This window comes from Notolepis coatsorum (genome assembly GCF_963971535.1).
Source record: "Notolepis coatsorum genome assembly, chromosome: 3".
NCBI classification, from domain to species: domain Eukaryota; kingdom Metazoa; phylum Chordata; class Actinopteri; order Aulopiformes; family Paralepididae; genus Notolepis; species Notolepis coatsorum.
This window is the reverse complement of record NC_140167.1, coordinates 102968157-102990980: the sequence shown is the minus strand read 5'-3', so window position 1 is coordinate 102990980 and position 22824 is coordinate 102968157. Positions and strand designations below refer to the sequence as shown.

General features: G+C 43.7%; 1 protein-coding gene across 2 annotated transcripts in view; it reads right to left on the bottom strand.

Annotated features, from left to right (window-relative positions):
- Positions 1-20977, bottom strand: part of anos1 (anosmin 1) — a 193773-nt gene extending 172796 nt beyond the window's left edge. Inside the window, exons 1-2 of one of the 2 annotated variants that reach the window (XM_084311629.1) lie at positions 20699-20977; positions 9378-9425 (exon numbers count right to left, since the gene is read on the bottom strand). In XM_084311629.1, coding sequence (XP_084167755.1) covers positions 9378-9425; positions 20699-20878 — 228 coding nt within the window. In that variant the 5' untranslated portion in view covers positions 20879-20977. The remainder of the gene's footprint in view (positions 1-9377; positions 9426-20698) is intronic. The other variant, XM_084311630.1, reaches the window with a different exon arrangement.
- Positions 20978-22824: the final 1847 nt, after the last annotated feature.

Sequence of the window (22824 nt, the reverse complement as noted above, 5' to 3'; positions counted from 1 at the left end):
AAACACAGCCCAGCCGTCCATGTGAACGTGAAGTGTGGGTATGTGTGTGCTCCCAAAACATTGACATTCCCCCCCCACCCACCCCTTGGAAGTCAAACAGGACTATCCCACCCTGAGGAAAAGACCCTGAAGAGTTGAACCGGGAAGTGAGTTTTATTCCCCTGGCTACGGAGAGGGTACACGCAAGGATAAAACTATATGGAACAGCACGGAATAGCGCCACCGCGGCACTGTGATATCGATGCAATATTACCATATGACATGCTTAGTGATGCACCGATGTGAAAATTGTGGCCGATACCGATAACCGATATTAATATTGCTGTTCTGGCCGATACCGATATTTACCGATGTCGATATCTCTGTATAGAAAACACTTTTTTATGATAATCAAATAAAGAGCTATTTTCCAAAACGCATAATTTTTTTTACTTTTGTAACTTATTTTCAGAAATGACTGATATTTTGAAACTATTTAAGGCCAAAACATGTAAAAAGAAGATTAATATCGGCCCTATCTTGATATCGAACCGATACCGATGTGTAAAAAAACGGCCATATCGGCCGATATTATATCGGCGGCCGATATATCGTGCATCACTAGACATGCTCCATCAAATCCAGAGTGCAATAAATTAGCAGTCTGCGAACGGTGGTAAACGAAGGCAAACAGAAATGCCGGATAGAGGCGGAGGGCGGTGGCGAGAGGCGGGGCGCTGGGGGATCTCTGACACTTTCAAGGGTTTCAGCAATGTTTTTTTTTTTTTTTATACTTTATTGTGTCAAACAAAAACATTATACATTTAGGTATAGTAAGTGTACCCACATACACATCTGCACCTGTCCATACTTACATACGTACATACCCACACAAATGTACATACGCATATTCCAAATCTTGACACTTTTTTTTTTTTTTTTTCTTTTTAACCCATCACCCATACAAAAAACAGGAGACGAAAACACAAACAAAGGGGCGAGCACCAGCATAGATCCCGGACCGGCACACATCCAACATCCATCCCTACCCGTCCCCACACACACACAAGAAAAACAACAAACAACAACAACAATAATAACAGCAAACAAATAAGAAATTAATAGAAAAAAGAAACCAACCAAAAAACTAAAAATTTAAATAAAATAATAATAATAAGTAAAAAGGCTTGCATTTTCATTGTAGGTATACAGTAGCTGTAGGCCTAAGGGGTGTTCCCCAACAATTGATCAGTAGATCATCACTGTTTCCTGTTACTTAAAATCTTCCTTAAAGACTGATCTGTCTGTCAACTAGTACCCCTCCATAGTTTAAAGATGTTTCAGCAATGTTGAAGATGGTTGGTTATGAAAACAGTATGGTGTGCTAGGACTTGCAGCCAGCGAAAAGGCCTTTTCAAACATTCAACTCCTGATGAATGACTGGGGGGAACGACTAGTGCCAAGAACCAGTGTTGGCCATGGCCCGTGGAAAGGAGAGAGAGGTTTTGCCACATTATAGTGAAAACAAAAAGGGGGGGTCTGCTCTTCTAAAAGCCTGCTAGAATAACCCTACCTGCTGGCCATAGAAACATGACCATCTCAAAGTTGTCAACAGTGGCCTCAAAGACATTCAAGGAAAAAAAAACGCCCTTAAATTTAAAAGAGAGACAGAGGAAGAAAAACATTCACAGTGACGTTTGAGTAATGTAGGGTGCGGATGATTAATCCTGCTTGGCCCGGGGGTGCTCACATCATCGCATGAGGTTTAATAATGATAGGCATTAGGAACCGCTTCACAAAACGGATCCCGTTGACTGGTTCTTCCTCAAGCAATTTCATATACCGATGATAACAATTTCAATAAGACGGAGAAACAATGTTTCATAAATATGCACAAGGTAAGATAAGGCGTATTAGCAGCTTGCCGTTTCTAACGACACGTCTTACATTACCGGCTCTGGTCCCAGATTTAATAGGAAGAACAGACCATAATACCTCTGCCGTGTCCCTAGCATTTACAGCTAATTAAAATGGATTTGAATTTCAAAGGAATGTGGAAATATTTAGATATCAAACAGAAAGAGTGATTACACGAGGCTGTGAATGTCGAGACGTTGATTGTGATTAATCTGTACAGCAAATGCGAGGCCATGTTACGTCGGCAGCACCGAACAGCAGCTCCGCACTTGATTTGCAACCTGATTGAACCAAATGCCCGGCATGCGACACCCCTATGAATCAACCAACAGTCCGCAGACGTTTCAAGGTGCACTTTTTGATGAAACGGCATGAGAAATGTAAACATTTAGACGAGGACAATTTTGCTCTCGAACCCCATCCGCCATATGCCAAAATGAACAAGCCCTGTGTGCCAGTACACGGTCAATACGGATGAGGTTTAGGTCCAATTTGTCATCGCCTTGAAAAATAACGGTACTTCCTGTGAGTTATTCGGTGGAGTTTTTATAACGGTGAAAGGAAAAAACACAGCGGGATGAAAAGCAAAACGAGGATGCGCTCTTGTGAGAAAGAGAAAAAGAGTAAACAGCTCATTGAAACAGCCTGTTTACGTCTTGTCCTAGATCCAACCCTCAGAGGAAGGCCCTATCCACACTGTAGTGGCGTAGTGGTAGCGCCCGGCTTGCTTCGCGTTCTCTGCGTGCCAGAGCGGTGAGCCTTTGACAGCTTCAGAGAGCAACATTCAATACTCAACACTTCGTAGAAGTAAAAAAATACCGGTGATTGCATTCTCAGAAACAATACTTTTTGTTTGTAAGCAAGAGTCTGAAGACGGCTGTCGACTTCCAATCACTTTCCGCGGTGACATTTTCACACGAGCGATCGTTGGCGCACATAGGAGTGGAGCCGCTATATAGGTAGTCGTGAGAGTATAGATGACAACGTTTTTCTCACAAACGTGTATATTCTGAGCGCAGCTGAAGGTGTTATCCTTCGGTTTCATCCGATGTCCCTCCTGCCTGCCGTCTGCTCAGCAACACAGCGAGAGCCGTGTCAACAGCTAAGAGAAACCCGTCGCCGGCACCGTCTTCCCAGAGGAGCTGTCAACGCTGCGCTGTGCATCAGCCCCTTCCATGGGACGGGGCACGAGAGACAAACAAGCCCTGCGGCAATGCCCCCCCCCACCCCCACACACACCCAATATGTCCGGTACTCCCACCAAAAATTCCCGAATTACGCTCGACGGGACAGTAAAACCATCTATTAATTTTTGTTTTCACATGTCCTCCTCTCCAACCGTTGGTGTGTTAGTGTGCTGGTTTTGACAATGATGCGACGCTATTGGTCGCGCCCAGCCGCGGGTTGACAGAGTCGAGAGTGCGTTGGCTGACCCGGGGAGGCTATAAGAGGGTGGAGCACCTGGGGTGGGAATGTGTAGACATGAGTCACTTATACTTAGAGCCATATGAAATCCGTTTTCTTTTTTTCCAAATTCCATTTAATTTTTTTCCAAATTCCGTTTTTTCCGTTTTAATATTTCAGAATTCTGTATTTTGCTTTGTACGCTCATTTTACCATCAGAAATAGTGTCTAATAAGTGGGAATGAATAAATGTCCACAATTTAATAAGATATAACAGTCCATTTAATAGGGCCGTCTTAAATACTTTGAAGCTTCTAAGCTTCGTTCGATGGGCATGGGATTCGAATATGAAAATAAAATTTGATTATTAAAAAAATAAATAAAACAAATATATATTTTTGCAAAATCAACTCTGCCTCTCTTTGTTAACTACAACAAGCAATGCTGTCTGTTATTTAAGATGAGGTCGGACTCGGCACTGACAGATTTGTGTTCATTGTGCTGCTTTTATAAAGCCTCAAATGACGGCTTACAATATTTCATGAAAGCAAAGTGTTTTGTTTGTCTAAGATTTTAAAAGGTTTAAACTTTACAGCACTGACAAAAGTTGAACAAAGTGCTGTACAAGTCCCACAACATAAAAAAAAAAGGTAAAAAAAAGAAAAAAAAATTATTTTATTTTTTATAGTGGATTCCATTTGTATTGCTCAATTCCGCGATTCCGTCCGCGATTCCGTGATCGCGGATTCCATATGGCTCTACTTATACTGCAACCTGTATGAGAACCGTTGTAATAAAGCAGTGAACTGAGAACCATCAACCTGCCTCGAGAGAGTCGTCAATAACGTGGTGCAAAACAAAGCAACGTTACAACATGATTAAAAAAGACAAATCAATGACACCGCTAGGCTATATTATTCTATGACCATTGTGATTGAAACCTTCTAACAGTATGCCACACTCTTGGGCAACAAACACACTCAATTACAAGGCACACCTTATAATTACCAGTGGCTTGGAGAAGTTACATAATTGAACAATAGAACCGAACAAGAGGGAGAGCGCGCTATAGAAAATAACATCAATGCCGTGATTTCACCCTGCAACTCAATCCCGGCTGTGGTGTGATTTACTAAACACTAGACACAGCAATTACCACTATTCCACATTCCCTCTCGTCTTCTATTGCAGTAGGTCTCAACCTTTTTTGACGTGTGACCCCCTAAAACGGAGGAATGCCTCTTTCATGACCCCCGACGTGGTTGCACGTAGACAGAACGGTGACCTTTGACACAAAATAATGATTGTCTCCCCTTTCAGACTATTTATTTCACTTGATTAACACTTTCAGTGCCACCAGGGGGGCGCACGACTTAGTGCTTGAATGCCACCATCGGCGCCAATGTTAACGTTAATATCGCCTAATCTATGTTTTAAATTATGGCTATGTGTCTAATAGGGGTGGGAATCATCAGTTTCATCACGATACGATACGATATCGATTCTTTGGACAACGATACGATATTTGCCGATATCACAAAGTCTGCCACGATACGATACGATACGATTCAATTCAGGTGCCTGCGATCGATATGAGGCGATATTATGTGCCCATTTAACACAATCAGTCACATTTAGATCAACAAAAAAAAGGCTACGGAAATATCAATTGATGTATTTATTTTTGAGCTCTTCCAGACATTTAAATGAAAAACAATCTATTGTTTTTAATACAAATAGACCTCCTGTTCACTTTTGTTTTTATATATTGAGCTTTAACACACACACAGACACACACAGACACACACACACACACACACACACACACACACACACACACACACAGTCCCCCACAGCCCCCACCCCTCCTCCTTCCAAGTCCCCTCTTCACTCTCCTGTTCTCTCTCACGGTTAGCTGCTTAGCTTTTAAGCAGCCAACGCGACGTTCATTTAGATATTTAACGCGACGTTGGCATAAAGGAATGGCGACCAGCGTTTCCGTTAGCCGGTAATTACCGGTATTTGACTGGCAAAATATGTTGAAGTCCGAATATTTAAATATCTCCGGTCATAATGTCCGGTGAAAATAATTCCTCTTAAGCACAATTTTATTATTTGAATTGTATTAAAATAGGCTAAAATTAAATAGCCTATGCGAATGCGATGAACGAAACAATCATTACATTTGTTTCATTGTGCTTCGCTCTAATAAAGCGCGGATGGCGCCGCTCGGATGTGAATCTTTTTTTTTCTTTTTTTGAGCCTGTCTGGCCACCATAATAACGACAAACAGCTATACGAGCGAGAGAGAGAGATGGCCAAACAAGCTAAACTTAACAAATATTTCATGAAACCAAGCACAAGCAGGTCTAATAATAATGACATTGACAACGAAGATGAGTCTTCTGAAGTCACAGAGACCGCCGATGCTCCCGCGGAAAATATACAAATGTCGAGCGTTCAGGCGGCGGCCCGAGTGGAAAGTTAAATTCTCCTGGCTGAGGTACGACATTATAGTCTAGTAGTATAGCGTCTATGATGTACGAGAGATAACATTGATTGAACGTACACAAAGTACACTTTATTGATTGAACCACAAAGAGCATCCCCAGTCTGCTGCTACCGTTGCGAGCCTCGCAGACGTCCACCTGTTCCAATGCAATGGGGATCTAGTCGCAGGTACAAAACGGATAGGCAGAACGAGACGGGGTGAGTAAGTGTTGACATTTTTTAATCATAATGCAACTGTTGGTTGACTGCCGTGTCACATAGTAATGCATATAATTGATTATAACTAAATGTAGGCTATAATGAAATCAACAAACGCATTACGAGCATGTGGCTCGTCCTCTCGCTCTCTGCATGCAAACGAGGCAATGTGATGATCAACTACAGTTTGCTGTGTGTGAAGTTGAACATTATGATATGCGTGACGTGTCTGATACAACGAGGTGAAGCGATGTCTACTCGAGATTCATTTGGGGGTGCGTGTGACAGCTGCTGCAGCGCAAGCCTGCAGGGCGGGAGCTTGATGCTGGTAGCGTATCGCACTAACTTGAGAGGCGAGAGATAGTAATTTGATTCTGCAAATCAATTTCTCATTCTTCGCTTGATGTAATTAATACAAATGTCCAATATAACGGAATTCGTTAGCTCATAAAAATGTGATTATAACAGACTGCTGTTTAAAACTCTGACCGGAATTTCAGGAATATGTCCGGGGATAGAAATCTTGCAGGACACTCAGACCGGCACGAATATGTTCTAACGGAAACGCTGATGGCGACGATGCAACGCCTGTTATATGCATTTGACCCGTTGCGGGGAAAAACTGCACAGACTTATATCTGCTCGCAAAATAGACGCTCTGTAGTGCTTTACAGCAGACGCAAACACTGCTGTAATGTGTACACGGAGTTTCACAATACTGGGCGCCGGCGGATATGACTCGCGGGGATTTTCAAAATAAGAGTATCGCAATATGAATCGATCTTTTTACGTTGCGTCGATCCTATTTGATTATTGATAATAGATCGATATATCGATCTGGATCGATGTATTGTCCCACCCCTAGTGTCTAATCTGCCCGTCGCTTATCAAAGAATCATTTTCCAGTCAGTGTTGTCGAGGCAGATTGGTTTTTTATCGCTTCATTTCCGTTTGAGAGCATTTTGAAAAGCACTCGTTTTCAGGTGAAAAACAGCCCATTCTGTAATAATCGCCTTTTACTGGAATATTCCAGAACGTTGATATTTGTCTGCCTATTTATGAATCGTTTTCAAATAAACGCTAGATGATCAATAGTATACGTGCACGCACGCACGTTCGAGCCGCGCGCTGATAATAGCTGATTTCATTTCCTCATGGATTTTACAGTGAAACAGATAGAGAACATATCACAAAAAAAGCTTATATCTCCTCGAAAACGAGTCTGATTATCCTAACACTGATAACATAGATTCCTTACCTGACATCAGATGGTATCCAAATGGTATATTCCAATTCCTGATCACCATTCGAAAAAATCGATAAGTGTATAGATCTAATGTGTATACAGTAGAACTCATGATCCGTGGGGCTCAGAGGATCCAGAATGAACTCTGGTAACCCCCGGCTGCATCAGTGGACTGGAAAATGTGGACTGGAATATTTTTTTCCCCCCATCCATTTTCATTGAGTCCATTCCAAAAGGGTGATTTACCATCTGGGAGACGATAGGGGGCGCTTTTTTCACATCTGATCGCCGGCGGCCCTTGGGTAGGCTAGGGTAGGCTCGCGTGATGCAATATGATTTCAGATCGCTAAAAAAAAAATTATAATAATTCAGAGAAATCTTGTGAGTGGCTTTCAACGTAACTATCGTAAACACGAGATTAGCCGTGAGTGGCTCTCAAAGTGTTAATAATTGGACAAGGGCTTTTGACTTAGAACCCCTCCTCCCAGATTGAGAACCACTGTTCTAATGCAGTGTACAAGGTGAGATAACATATTAAAGGGGAACTATTTTACTATTTCTTTCACTATTTGGGCACTTTTACACAATTCCTGTGAGTCTATGGAACACCTCTGTAATATATATATTTTTTTTATTCATTGTTTTGTATTTCTAATCAAGTCCTCAAAAACAGCATTTTTCTTCCTCAAGATTTCGAGCTGTTTTGCAGCCGCAGCTGCAGGTGCCACCTAAACCACTGTGCACCGTCGGCCCCGCCTGAACATTAACATGCAGCAGTGACTATATGACATCACATATAGGCACATTTTCAAACGACTCAGTTCAGTGAGGGTGAATATTGTGAGAGGAGAATTGGAAGAATGCGCCAATATGAGAATTTTGAGACATAGATCATATTAATATAAGTTCACATAGCTAGGAAACAATGCTAAACACTCAAAAAGGCCATTTATAAGATAGTTCCCCTTTAACACTGAGACCTGCTGGCCGCCTTGTGAACTCTTGAGTATGATCACAGAATGATTTCATTACATCTTGATATAAAGACAATGTCAAATCTTTGCCTGACATTTGATTTTCTTTCTATCTAAAGAGAGATGTCATGGCATGCTCGAGTTGACTTCACAGCCCAGCAGTGTGCTGCACGCCATCCAAGGACTACTGCTCGCTTTATAATGAGAAATATATGAAGCCTGGCCAGGGATCTGACCTTGTAGTCATATTGATCAAGCTCATGTCAAGATATGTTACGGTTATTTAGCTTGTTTCAAGACAATGTAGCCTACTTGTTTTTATCATACTGTAACTCGTTTTAGGAATTTACTCCACACAAGTAAGTTTCTTGTTTCAATGTTTTTCTTCATTGATTATTTATTGAAACAAGTCACAATCTACCTTATGGAAGGAATCTCTGTATGTCTGTGGCTCTCATATCTCAATAACTGTTCTTCCAATTGACTTCACACTTGGCAGGTGTATTATTGAGGACCAAAGCGAGTGCAGTCAAGTGTCTTGGCCAAATGGTGGCGCTATAAAAAACGAAATGTGTGCATAGCTTGAGAACCGCTCATTCGATCGACTTCACACTTGGCAGGTGTATTGCTGAGGAACCAAGGGAGTGCAGTCAGTGTCTTTAGTGCCATTTTGCCAGATGGTGGTGCTATAATAACGAAATGTACACATATCTCGAGAACCGTTCATCCGATCAACTTCACACTTGGCGGGTATATTGCTGAGGACAAAGGGGAGTGCAGTCAGTGTCTTTAGTGCCATATGCCCAGATGGTGGCGCTATAACAATGAACTTTACATTTTGGCATGTAACTTAAGGGAAAGGGTTGTTTTGCCTAGGGGGGAATGGGAACAGGGAACAAAGAGCTGTGTTGCTGCAAGCAGCACTTGTGGAGGCCAAGCACCAGGCACTGCATACAGTAATTATCATGAAACCAGTAGAAAACTCTTGTAACAGGCATAATTATCTGCCAGTACGAACATTTCTACTTAGCATATCTTGAAATATGTTTCATAAAGTCTTAATACAAGATCAAATCTCTTGGCAAGATTGTCTGTTTTCGTAGTGTGTTTTTGTTACTATAAAACAATGAAGAGAAGATAGACATTACCTTTGAGCACTGCTTATGGCTCTGGCACCATGCCAGGGATCCATTATTCTGTAAGAGAAGAGAGCAGGCCAAGAGTCAGCTGTGTTAAAAAAGATTATAATTAAAAAACATCGATTCAGCCAATGTATTCTTTGCACGCACTGCTGTAACTTACTTCGGATATATAACCCTGTGTTTAATTTGTTTTTTGTGTGTTTGTGGGTGCTTTTGTTGTTATTATTGTCAAAATTAAAGTCATGTGTTAAATAAGAGTTATTTGTACCGATTTAAACCACTTGCTGCTATAAAAGTCCCCGCCCCCCCCCCCCCCCCCCCTGCTTAAGATCTGAATTGGAATCTGAAATCTGAATGTCTTGCATCAGCATGAGTCTAATTTCCACTTTATGGCAATCGGAGCGGCAGAGGCCTCTTTGATAAGGAAAAGGAAAGGCATGCACAAACTTCCGAGGGTGACTTTGAGTCAGTTTTGTATGCTGAGTGTGTGTAACATAAGCAGGGAAGTGGGGGAAGGTGTTCATGGCATCAGGGGCAGGGCAGGCCTCTGGTCAGTTTCAGCAAGGGGGGGGGGGGGTCATGGTGACCTGAGCTCTCAGAAGGGCTTGTTTGATCTCTCAGTGCACACATCCCTCAGGTCAGCGAGGCAGGATCTGATGTCAGCACTTCGGCGCAGCCCGCAGATACCCTCCAATTCCACCTAATTGCTGTGGAAGTGCCACCTTCTGGATTCCAGCAAAAGCCAAACATTTGGTCCTCATTGTGCCGAGAGTTTCTGTAAGACCTCTCTATATGAGTCACTAGTGGCTGTCGCCGGGAGAGAGGAGGATGGGTGGTGGGGAGTGGGGGTGTGTGGAGGGGAGGGTGGGGGGGGGGACTCACGCAAGTGGCTATTTCCTGAACTCTAATAGAGTAAAGAATTACAACAAGGTCATTCTCTTTGGAAAAATGTGAAGTCACTTATGGAACCAGGGAGTGGGGTCAGGAGGACGACACAAAATCGGCCAAGAAATAGTTCAGAGGAAAGCAGCAGAAAAGGAAATCACTGGTAGAAATGAATCGTAGTGTTGTGTGTCTAGCGTCCGTGTGATGCGTGTATACTTTCGACAACAAATGTTTGTTTCCGCGTTCGAGTTTTGCGCTCTGATTGGCCAGGTCATGCGACATGTGCGCCAATCGTGGGACAGCAAGTTCTGCGCCTATTTCCGGGTCTAACAGCCTGCAAACTACCTGGCGTTCTATCGCCATGCTCTAAGACAAACTCTAACCTTAACCAACTTCAAAAGAGCGCCTAAGCTTAACCAGTGTAGAAACTTGCGGTCCCACGATTGGTGCACATGTCACATGACCAGAAACGCGTGTGGCCAATCAGAGACGCGGAAACAAACATTTGTTGTCGAAAGTATTCAGGCGTCCGGGACACAAGTTCCAATTGATCATATTCACACAGTGGCCATTTTGCTCTTATATGTCATGCTCGGTTGGGTTCCTTTTCCACCCTGTTCCCACCCCCTTAAATGCGTGACTAATAGTCATCAGACAAACAGACTGGCTGATCAATGTACCTGAAAGCTGATCAATGTACCTGAAGGCTGATCAATGTACCTGAAGGCTGATCAATGTACCTGAAGGTTGTCGGAACCACGGCAGACTGGGCTTCGTCTCCAGAGCAGGAAGCTTGGGGTGCTTGTTTCATGTCTTAATGACTTATCAACTCATTTCCCAGGATGATTTCTCTAGGTCTATGAATGAAACAAAACCCTTCCCCAACGCCACGTGTCAGAAATGGAATTGAATTAACAAATCTGTAGCTAGTCTGTGCAAACCATGTTCTTCTATAATAAGGCACTGAGGTGGGTCGGACAAACCTTAAGGGTCTGAGAGCAACAGGGGGAAAAAAGTCTGCTTAAGTTCAATGTCAAGTTCAAAGCCCTCCTCCAACTCCACATTTCCAATTTCCCATGAGACCTCGGGAGAGAACTTATCATTAAAGGGGTTTTAATTCGCCAACCAGTACCAGTAAGTGCTGTGCTTTTTGGTGTCAAGGATATAACGGTCAGACTGCTTCAAAGGCATTCATGATCGCACGGTCGGTCACGTCTAGAGCGGAGGCTTTCTTCCTCCCCCCAAAAAAGGTGCAGTCAACAAAATTCTAATAAGTGATATACATAAATTCAGTATTTCAAAGACGCCGATGAACTTCGATCTTGGCAAATCAGGAAAGAAGAAAAGGTTTGTTTATATTTTGTCACCACATACCCAGCCTAGTAGATATGGACTAGGCTGAGACCTGAGAGAGGCAGTTCAATTGAGTTCAGCATACACACATCAGTGGATTAACATGTCCTATATAGAATGGAGGGAAATGGCGTTCTCACCATTTGGCTGTATATTGATCAGAACATTAATTATATTCCTCTGTGGTACACAATCGACACATTCTTTATGGAAATATTGCACTGTATACAGCATGATTAAAATATGCGTTGAGTATATTAACACTTTGATCGCCATGGTTAAATTCATAATTTACCATCCCTAGCCAGCTCTATTTGTCTATGGAGAAGTTCCCCTTCTTTGCAGGGCTATAACTTTTTAAATTCTATTGCTAAATTGACATTATTATGGCCCATTCAATGTCCTATATCTATTGTTCAGGGTGTAGCAACGTTATACTTTTTCATTCACATATTCATACTAAAATACGGTCTAAAGTATAAGTATGTTTTTATCGTTTTCTGCAGCTTTCTCCAGAACTTGATTTATAGCCCCAAATGCATTATATTGATGATCAAATACAGTTTGGTAGCGATCGGTGCCAGATAAAAAATTTCAACTGGAGGTACTACGTATCATCTGATGTTGACCGGATGGGCGGGGGGTCGTTTATAATTCCGTGGGCAACGTTATATCATTCATCTAGTGTGGGTCATATGATCATCAGAGCAGTTTATATGGAACACGTTAGAAAATAACGCTGAAACTCACCGTGGCTTCCTCGCGCCGTTGGGGGATGAGCGTGGGACAGAATTTTTTCTATTATGGGATGGAGAAATACCGGATCCATTTCCAGGTTGTATAATAGTATATACGTCCAAATCATGTTGTTTATTGAGTTAGGGTGAGCGATCGATTATCCAGTGTGTCAAGATGGAGTCCCGGGAGCTATAGCGAGTGGTCGGACCGAATTTGGATGAGCACCAGTTTCCTGTTTGCTGTTTGGGCGATCTGCCGATCGGCCACCAGATGGCGCTCTTGAACCGTTCGAGGGTTGAGTGGAGCTCAGCAGTATATCTCAGGTCCCCGGAGGAGAAATATGATTTCGATCACAGATTTTTGAAATATTGATATCAAAGATGTGTTACGGCGTCTTCGGCAGAATGAGCATGGCGGGCAATGACGAGTTTCGGCGTTTCCGGCGATTAAAGTGTTAATGTATGAAAAAGCATCAGTCAAAGTCCAGAATCTCCGATCCATGACACACACTAAATAAAATCCTTGACATTTACACTGTGGAGCCAATCCCTCAAGATAATTTACACAGATTGTCACAACTCTAGACCACCTCCTAAATCACCCGTCCAGTTTTTGACACCTCTCCTCGGCCCAATCCGTCAGACGGGAGGCGTCGGGGCCGGATCCGTGGAGGGGCTAATTTTGCAGTGTGACAGCATCCCGCCTGTAGCAGAGACAGCTCAGTGGGGTTGTTGCCCCAGCTGTCCAGGACCTGACCCCTCCATGTCAGGGACCAATCGGGAATAATTATAGGTCAGGACTTCATCCCTTTGACTTCAGCGCGGTGGCATTCCGCACCACCAGGCGGAACATTATGCAGTCCCCGTCCCCGACAACTGTCAAGGACTCGCGATGGACCAATGCTTTCCAGATATCCTCTCTCTGCAAAACATAAGAGCTTCTCAAAATCAGGGCCAACAAGCAGTGCCGGTCCTTGGGGACGTGGCTGCTGAGTGCGCGGTGCCTTGGTCAGAAACAGGCTGTTTTTCTTTAGTTCTCACTGAAGTCCTGAAGGTGACGGTCACTCAAGGAGACAATATTAACTGCTCGCCGATGCCCAAGAGTAAGACAAATAAAATACAACTGTTTGCTGGTCCCCGACAGTGAAAAGACTGCTGCTTTAAGGTCCCAGGGTTGAGGTTAAATTGACAAAATTTGAGCCCACGGCCGTTCATGTATTGAATTCAAATGCCTAACCGTGGACAGCGATTACAAATGAGCTCTGGCGGGCGGTCAGGTGGCGTAACGGAGATTGCGTTCGTCACCAACCCCGGAGCGGCTGGATTCGCCTGTTCGAATCCAGCTCACAGCTCCGGGGTTGTCACCAGCTTGGCTGGCCGTTCACACTGATACAATTGGCAGTATTAGAGGGTGGGAGAAGCTGGCGGGGTGGGTCCGGGTCGTTGTAAACAGCGACTCCTACAATTCGGTCGGGGCGCCTGCTAAGCGCGGATAGGATCTAAGTGGGATAGTGTGATCCTTCCACACGCTACGCCCTCTCAGTGAGAAACCGCGCTGCCAGGTGAAAAGAAGCGGTTGATTGGCTGGACGTGTGTCGGAGGAAGCACGTGGTAGCCTCCACTCTCCCAGACCGACTGTGGGGGGTAAGTGCGCAGCGACCAGGAAGGGGATTGGAAATTGGCATAACGACTAACATTGGGATGGGAGAAAATCGGAGGAAAAAGGAGGGGGAAAAAGATTTAAAAAAAAAATAGCTCTGGCTAGAAAGCTTCATGCCAATGCATCTGTTTCAATGTTCTAACCTTTCCTTTTACAATGTCTACCGTCCCTGGTCCCTGACAAATAAAAAATACGTAAATAAAAAAAAACATACTTCTGACTTGGATTGCATTTGACGCAAGAGAGGGCTTAGGTGAGCTCGCAGTTTTATAAGTGTCTCTGTTTGAGCGGTGTAAACAGGGATCCAGTGATATATCATGGCTGGTGTCAGCTGAGAAGTCGTAGCAGGTGGTCAGGGGCACGTTGTATTGTCTAGACATCTGAGAGGAACATGGGACAAAAACCCTGCTTCGCCGCCGAGGACGGCATTCCTCCTTTTGAGAATGAGAATCTTGTCTTTCCCCACGGGTCCCTTCCATTTGACTTAAACCCATTTCCATTTCTGCTCATTTTTGGGGGCCATCTGTTGCCACATGCAGCGTGTAGTGCTGGTGATCATTTCCGATTATGTTCCGCTCTCAGAATTCTCATCACACACCTGAAAGGGGTTTAAAGAAACTGAAAATCCAAGACTATTTTGAGGGTGTCGGCAGACTCCTTGTATGTGACATTTCAGTCTTGAGACGGGTCAAAGACCAGCGTCCCCACTCCCTGCATGGCCTTCAACTACCCAGGGGTTCTCAGCTGACACAAAAATAACTAACCCCCGAGTGCACTCATCCAGGGCTGCAACACAGGGGTCTGGTCATTTAGGCCTTGCCTGAAATGGGCATGGGGTTCTCTGATCGTTCCTTTCATCAATTATTCACCAGGCATGAATTATTTGATAGGTGTTGTGATAGTGAGCTAATGTGTTCTTCTCTTTACATCCAAGGTGGTTCATATGCAAGTTTCTGACTGACTGAATGACTGTATGGTCACTGTTCAGCACTTGAATGCAAATGAATGCAATCATGCAAAATGGCCCTCCTTAAACGTAGCCTTTATGTAGTGCCAAAGCACACTGTAAATACTTCTGTGATGCACGAGATGTGTTTATTGTTTTCCAGTCATGACTACTACTGACTAATGAAAATGTTTTTTAAAAAGCATAAAAAATTACTAATCAACTGAAGAGGTCACTGATTAATCGATCGATCGATTGAGAGGGGTCCTGCCTCATGTAATTTCTATATTTGAAGATGATGTGCTACTACTGTGCTACTACCGTGCTGTCTATGCTGGCGTATAGCAATGACAATTTCCATGACCGTGGACAATTAATGAAAGCGTGATACCATTATATTATATCATATTAAGTGTACCGTATTATTTGCAGCAAACTGTTTTCCACAGGGTCTTAAGTTATTCGTGGTCAGGCAGGCACGGGTAGGCAAGCAGTGGAAAAGAAGAATGGCATGGGACACAATAAGCCCTTTTAATGTGTTATTTTATTAGTTTGGGGAATCTATTTGTGGCGGGCCTGTCTGACACTGTGGTGGGCTACCACAAATAAAGTCTGTGTATGGGAAATGCTGACAACGTGACGCATCATATCATATTGTACAGTTGGTGCTGTTTCTCCCGATTACCATTACTGGGGCTTTGAATCTTCAGTAGTAATTATTATATCGTCGAGTAATCGAAGCTTCGTTATTCCCCCCAAAAGGTTTCAATGTGGCGGGTGGATGAAAGCTGTGGTGGGTAGATTGGTTTTCTTACAATGTCCTTGACTGAGAAGTGATTTTCAAAATGTTGAACGTTGGATTGATATTTACTGTACAAACTATATCTTGTGCTGATGTAGGCACATTTTGGAGGAGAAAAAACACCAAAAAAAAGCATTTGAATAGTGATTTTTGACATGGATTACCATGGCAGCGGTTGAAGCTTGGAATCCTTGGGGTCACAGCCCTATTGTACAGTGTGCATGTTAACGATGGTCTGAGGTTGTCTCCGGTCAGATATGTTTGTCAGAGGAGGTAGGTAGCTGAAGGGTGCAGCGGCCACTGCTGCAGAGAGCTGAGATTTACAGACAGGACTGTCGTGCTTTAAAAGCATTTAAATAGAGGTGAGGCCAAGCAGCATAGACCCCTATTCATCCGCTGTCTTCACTAATGAAAACCTCTACACATGAGACTACCGGCTGCAGTTTGATTCCACTCCAAACTTATTTAATATCAAAGGGCAGCAACAAGAGGGACGTGGAAAAACGACCTTCCAGTAGTTTAGTACCCCCCCCCCCCCCCCCCTTCACTAAAAACACAACTCTCACAAGTGGCGATGAATGCTTAAACTTCACTACCGTCGCACACTGGAAATGAAAGACTGAATTATAAAAATGTTAAGATTTTTTACGAGCTTGAATGTAATAACAAGACCTCGTGGACACACCTTGTATTTGGCTTTACGGGTCCTCACATAAATAATTCAACACAAGGCTGATGCTTTCAGAATGTATTAGTAGCTCGGGGAGCCCCCGGTTCACCCTTCATATTTTAAAGTGTCTAAGGCTCATATTTACGACTGGGTGTTCCCCTCTCTCTGTCTATTGTACTAGGGTGACAAGTCCCCCATAAGAGGGCTAAAACGTCAATAAATACATTTAATAAATCTGAACTCGCTGTAAATCTGACACCCAAACGGCACAAGCATCCCTTGAGTTTTTCCCTCCCGACTCGGCGGTCTGTTTCCACTTCACACTCGGTCATAATTGGCGACAATTAAAGCCAAATCTCTTGATTTGCCACTCTTGACTCAGCCACATAGAAGGGGACAGAACAGAGCTTGCGTGGGAGGGGAGTTCACAGCAGCTGCGAGTGCTAAATTCCTGTCAGTTTCACTGCCCTGTATGCAGAACGTGTACAAATTGATTAGAAAAGCCGATATGGGGGCGGTTAGGTGGCCGAGCGGAGATTGCGTTCGTCACCAACCCCGGAGCTGTGAGCTGGATTCGCCTGTTCGAATCCAGCTCACAGCTCCGGGGTTGTCACCAGCTTGGCTGGCCGTTCACACTAATACAATTGGCTGTATTAGAGGGTGGGAGAAGCTGGCGGGGTGGGTCCGGGTCGTTGTAAACAGCGACTCTTACAGTTCGGTCGGGGCGCCTGCTAAGCGCGGATAGGACTCGAGGGGGATAGTGTGATCCTTCCACACGCTACGCCCTCTCAATGAGAATCCGCGCTGCCAGGTGAAAAGAAGCGGTGATTGGCTGGACGTGTGTCGGAGGAAGCACGTGGTAGCCTCCACTCTCCCAGATGATCTGACTGTGGGGGGTAAGTGCGCAGCGACCAGGAAGGGACTGGGAATTGGCATACGACTAACATTGGGATGGGAGAAAATCGGAGGAAAATGGAGGGGGAAAAAGATTAAAAAAAAAAAAAAAAAAAAAAAAACGATATGAAAAACAGATCGTAAGAATTCCGGCTGCTAAATGTGTTAAGGGAACACAAACTGGCTCTTGTCCCATAATCAAAATAAGGTAACACTCCTCATAGACTACTTCATCCCAAATGTTACTAATGAGAAATATGAAAAGAATATCACTAACAGTAGGCCAACTTCCAACCCCCCCCCCCCCTTCTCACACACTACTAAAAAGATAAATGTCCATGAAACAGGAAAGCGTTGTGTGTCTTGGTTTCATTATCGAGTATTAAATGACCCCAGAAGGATGAATGCTTTCCGAGTTGTATTAAGAGGTCTGCCGTCTCCATCATTTCCAGCGCGGAGCCGCAAGCTTGCCCCCCCCCCACCATAGCTGCCTCCTGTAATAAGATATGGCAGCGGGAGCAGAGAGATCCACCTGTAGGGTCATGCTGACTGAGCATGCTCCAGTGTTGTGGCAACAGTACATTAGAGCTTATCACATTTAGTCCAGGCGGAGGGAGCGGGGGGCCCCCTGCATTTAGCGGGAAGGTGACCCTGGTGGCGGGGGAGCATCGGTAGCCGTAGCGCCGCATGTTATCCACTCCGTAGAGTCGACGAGGTGCGATGCTGTGGCATTTGGTGGCAGGGACTGAGGGGGGGCCAGAGGGCAGCGGGGTGGGAGGGTGAAGAGGAGAGGAGGGGAGGGGACCGGGGGGGGGGGGTGAGAGCCATGTGTTTTTGCAGCTGACCAGACCCCCATTTCCACATGAAAGAGTCGCTGAGAACACAGCTCATAAGGACAGTCCTCCTCCTAGCTATCAACAACAATTGCCTTCTATTCTCGGACCCACACAAGCTTGCTCAAGCAGCCCCCCCCCCCCCCTCCTTATCACCAACCTAAAAGAAAATGCCCCCCCCCCCCCCTGTCTTTAAACAAATGTTTCCCTCTCATTTCCTCCCCCTATGCATACACCTGAGGTCATTCCTGCCACAGACACCCAGGCTCTGCAGTCAATTATCCAGGCTATTAGCTCCCCATTAGAGATGGGGCCTCATCAATTCTCAATCTCTCATGTGTCCCTCAATGGGGCCGGTGGCTGACTTCACGTCTAGTAGGCTTCACGTCTAAAGACAGCTAGAGCGGAGAGCAGCGTGTCTTGGTGACGCGGCACGATGGCATGCGAAACAGCCCTCCTCTGTATAGAAATGTGACAAATACAAAACTATCATTGAAAACAATAATAATATTGGTTTCTAAGAAGAGTTGTCATACATGGTCTAAATGTGTACATTTGTATAGCGGTATATCAAATGATTTTTTTTTAAATAATGTGTGAGCTCTGTTCAATAGTGTGGGGGGGATTCTAAAAGTCTTAAAATACCCTTAAAATACCCCCTTCAGCACAATACAGTTCTTTGAGCAACATTAGATTAATTAAGACGCTCTCAGACATTAAAGTTGATAGATGACTCAGGGGGGGGGGGTCAAAGGGGGGTCAATATACTCAGTTGATCCACACAGAGTGGTTAATTAATTTTTTTTTTTTTTTTTACATTGCTTCACACAATACCTCCCCACAATTAGTGATTCATTAATAGTGGTTATAGAGAATGAAAGGCTCCTTGCACATGCAAATGCTGTGAGTAAAAAAGAAAAGGTGTGGTGGTGGGGGGTGCAGCAGATAGATATAGCTGGTGAAAAGGGGATAGAGGGATCAGAGGCCAGTCTTTTCTCTGAGAGAGAGAGAGAGAGAGAGAGAGAGAGAGAGAGAGAGAGAGAGAGAGAACAGTGGGCTCAGTGGAGGGTGAACAACAACTAGTGACGACACATACCAAATCACCCTAAGGACAAAGCTAATTCCTTAGCAAATGACTTCAAAGGGTATAACACTTTACTTAAAGAGGACAACTAGAATATATAATAAGGACGTTAAATAACGAACTAGAATATAATTGTGATTATTGATAAGTGTGAAAGAACTCACAATGCCCCTCTATCAATACTATAGTCAGGTATATGTTACAGCCATGAGAGGTTGATGTCTGAGTTTATTCATGAAATATAGTTATAACTCCCTCTAATGGCTCATACACTTTTGTAACACATTCAAATGTGTTATTAAGCCGTTAAATCAACTGTTATTATCCTTCAAACATACACTGTCTGCACCACAATATGGTCCATGTGGGAATCTATACTGTTGAGACACTGCCGTGATGAATCAGAGAGGCAGATTCAGGCCCTACTCAGTTTGAAGCCAAACAAAGTTAGGCTACTCTAGGAAAAAGAAATCATTGGCAACAGAATTGTGAAACAGAATGTGGTGAACACCCTCTCCGGTCATTCATAACTGACCACAATAAAGAATAGAGTTAAGATGTTCCAAGAAAAGAATTTTAAATAATCAATAAAGAAAAAAAAAACTGATTAAACTGGGGTTGGCTCCACCAACTGCGTGTGTAAAATGCGCCCTGCTCCACCCTTGTGTCTGCATAATGCAATATGTTAATTAGCCCAGATATGCTTACAACAGCATCCCACCACCCAGGAGGATGCAGGCAACTGGTACAAATGTGTGGCAATAACCAACATATTACGGTCTGTGTTGGCATCGACTGGCAGTCAAATACTCTTGGTGACACTTTCCATTGGGATGTGCAGCTATATATCAATTACAACGTTGGCTTGTTCCCCCTCTGACGCCCGTATTACAGTGTGACTGACAGAGTGTAACGAGAACCCTACGAACCGCAAGCGACTATCAACGTAGGCTATAATAGTATCACTTTTCTGCCCGTCATAATAATATCATCACAGACAAGGAAGGAAAACTGTCTGGGAGAGAAGAAGTATTTCAGCACCACCAGTTGTGTGTGATGTGACCTCCCGGCTATTATTAAGAACAAAAAAAAACACAAGCAGGTCACCTAAACTAAAGAGAACACGTGGGTGAATGAATGAATGAAAACTTTATTTAACAGATTGCAGAATGGGTACAATACAGATACAGTACGGCTCAATACACACAATTGTTAATAAGGGGATGCAGACCAGAGAAAGACGTTTGTCTTGTTTACATCAGGGTCCCCCCCATTTTCAATTCATAGTTAGTGACATTCAATTCATAGTGATATTCAATTCATAGTGATTCATACTGGGCTTCTCAATTGATGAAATCACGCGATACCAGAATTAATGATATTGTATTGGGATACAAAATAAAGAATAATAATAACGGAAAGTCCAAAGTAAAGAATAATAATAAATAAAGCGACGCTCCTACCTGTGAGTGTTTGAAGAAGGCTGAGATGCGCGTGATGTGCAGGCTGAGGCATCTGGACGCGCACCTCGCGCGGTAGACGCTGCCCGTGAAGAACGAGTCATCCTGCTTCCTCGCGGAGACAACGAGTATAATCCACAGACACAGGGTCACAACACACGCGTTTAGCGTCCTGGAATACATGCTAGTCCCGACGATTGTGTATTTTTTTAATCCCTTCTTCCACAGACGCGGACTACACTGCGTGTGTGCGTGTACGTGTGTGTGTGTGCGCGCGTGTGTGTGTGTAGTAGTATGAGTGAGCAGCACCACTACTCCGCCGGAGAAACTAAAGAAACTTCAATTATACACCGGGGGAGGAGTCAAGGGGCTCACGAGCCCGGCGATTGGACGATCCAGTGGTTGATTGGCGTGTGCTCGGTGGGGGGTGTCTAGCAGGTAGACTGAAGTAGAGGCTACTTCCTGTCTACTCACACAATCCAAGACAGTCACTAACATGGTCTTCAATCAAAATATGTTGTGGTTGTTCAATATGTATTTCTGTAATAGTTAAGATAAGGAACCAGTCAAGCAATATTTTTTTCAGGTTCAGATTCCTTTGTTGTCACTTATTTCAGTACTTTACAGCAAGAAGAGTGAACATCTATTTATTGTGGTCCCTCGACTATTAATAGCTTCCAATAATAAAATGTGGTGTGATGTGCAATGAGCAATGTGCACATTTGAGCAGTGTGTAAATACAGTTTTTTTTATCAATGTATTGTATTGTATTGTAATAAATTGTATTGTAATGTATTGTAATAAATTATATATATATATGTGGGGAAAGGGTTATGTGGAAAAAGTCTAAATATGTGTTGTTATGTAGGACACAACAAGCATTACATACATGTATTAATACATTTGCCATTTCCAAATCTTAACGCCCATCGTATACACAGTGAGATCATCCCTAAACAGGACAATTACATCAGATTTGTTTGTGTTGTGAAATGCAATGAAAACATAAAAGGAGATGTGCAGTATTTATTTGTATTGCACATCAATTGCTTATTGTTATTGTAATTAAGAAAAAATATATAATAACATTACAGTGGATTTGGCCTCCCAGCATTATCATACAACAACACAACGGCATACAGCACCTTCAACATAACAGAAACACCCCATACCTGGAGCCTCAGTCAGCAGGCATTCAAGTATCTGCGGTATAGCATCAGAAGTACTGCCATCTGCTGACGGCCCAGCTCATCAGAGGTGCAGAGTAGTCAGGTTGTCTGTACCAAACCCCCACATATGGCCACACTGCAGCCTGCCAACATCCCAGGGAAGCCCTCAGCCGAGGCCTCCCGTTTTAACAGTAGCTTGGAAAAACTATTCTACGTGGAAAACAATTAAAACCATCCTAAAACCAAATTCCTCGAACATGGACTCCCAACTCCTGGCATTGTCTGCGTGGCCCGAGGCGTGGAGAGAATATGACATGTAGGAAAAGGGTTGAAATCCCTGCCATTTATTGGGGGGGAGAAAGGGTGAGCGTTTAATTAGAAAGTTCCCCTGAGGGTTTTACAAGACACTGTTTTGTTCTGTGTGTTTCTCAGCTCCTATAGTACTTTCCTGCGCACCATTTACAGCAACAGCGTAATGAGCTTTTATAGGTGTTGTAATCAGAACGGGACACAAACGGAGACTTACACTCCATCATTACATTTGGCTCTAGTAGCGTGTGCCTCTGGGCCCAGGGATGGTCTTGTGTGCCAAATAGCTAAGCCCTCCAATGAAATGTTAAAATGCCCAAACAAGTACATCCTGGAAAGCATACACTGCCCCCGTGCCAATTATGGGGATCACCTCCTCACAAACTTTACATTTCCATCAGGCTTGTGTTCCCTCAGAACCACGGCTCTCAACTGGTTCCGCTGTTGGAACCCGAATTGTTCCCTCAGTGAGGAAGTCATGGTCCAGTTTATTAAATACCACAATATTGTCTCATTACCAGCAGTTTAGTTTCACTTTATTGTCCACAATGTGGAAATTTGTCTTTGGTCTCACCATTGAACAAACAAATAAAACAACAACAATGACAATGACAGCAGGCATACATATACACATACATCTGTAATGGGAAA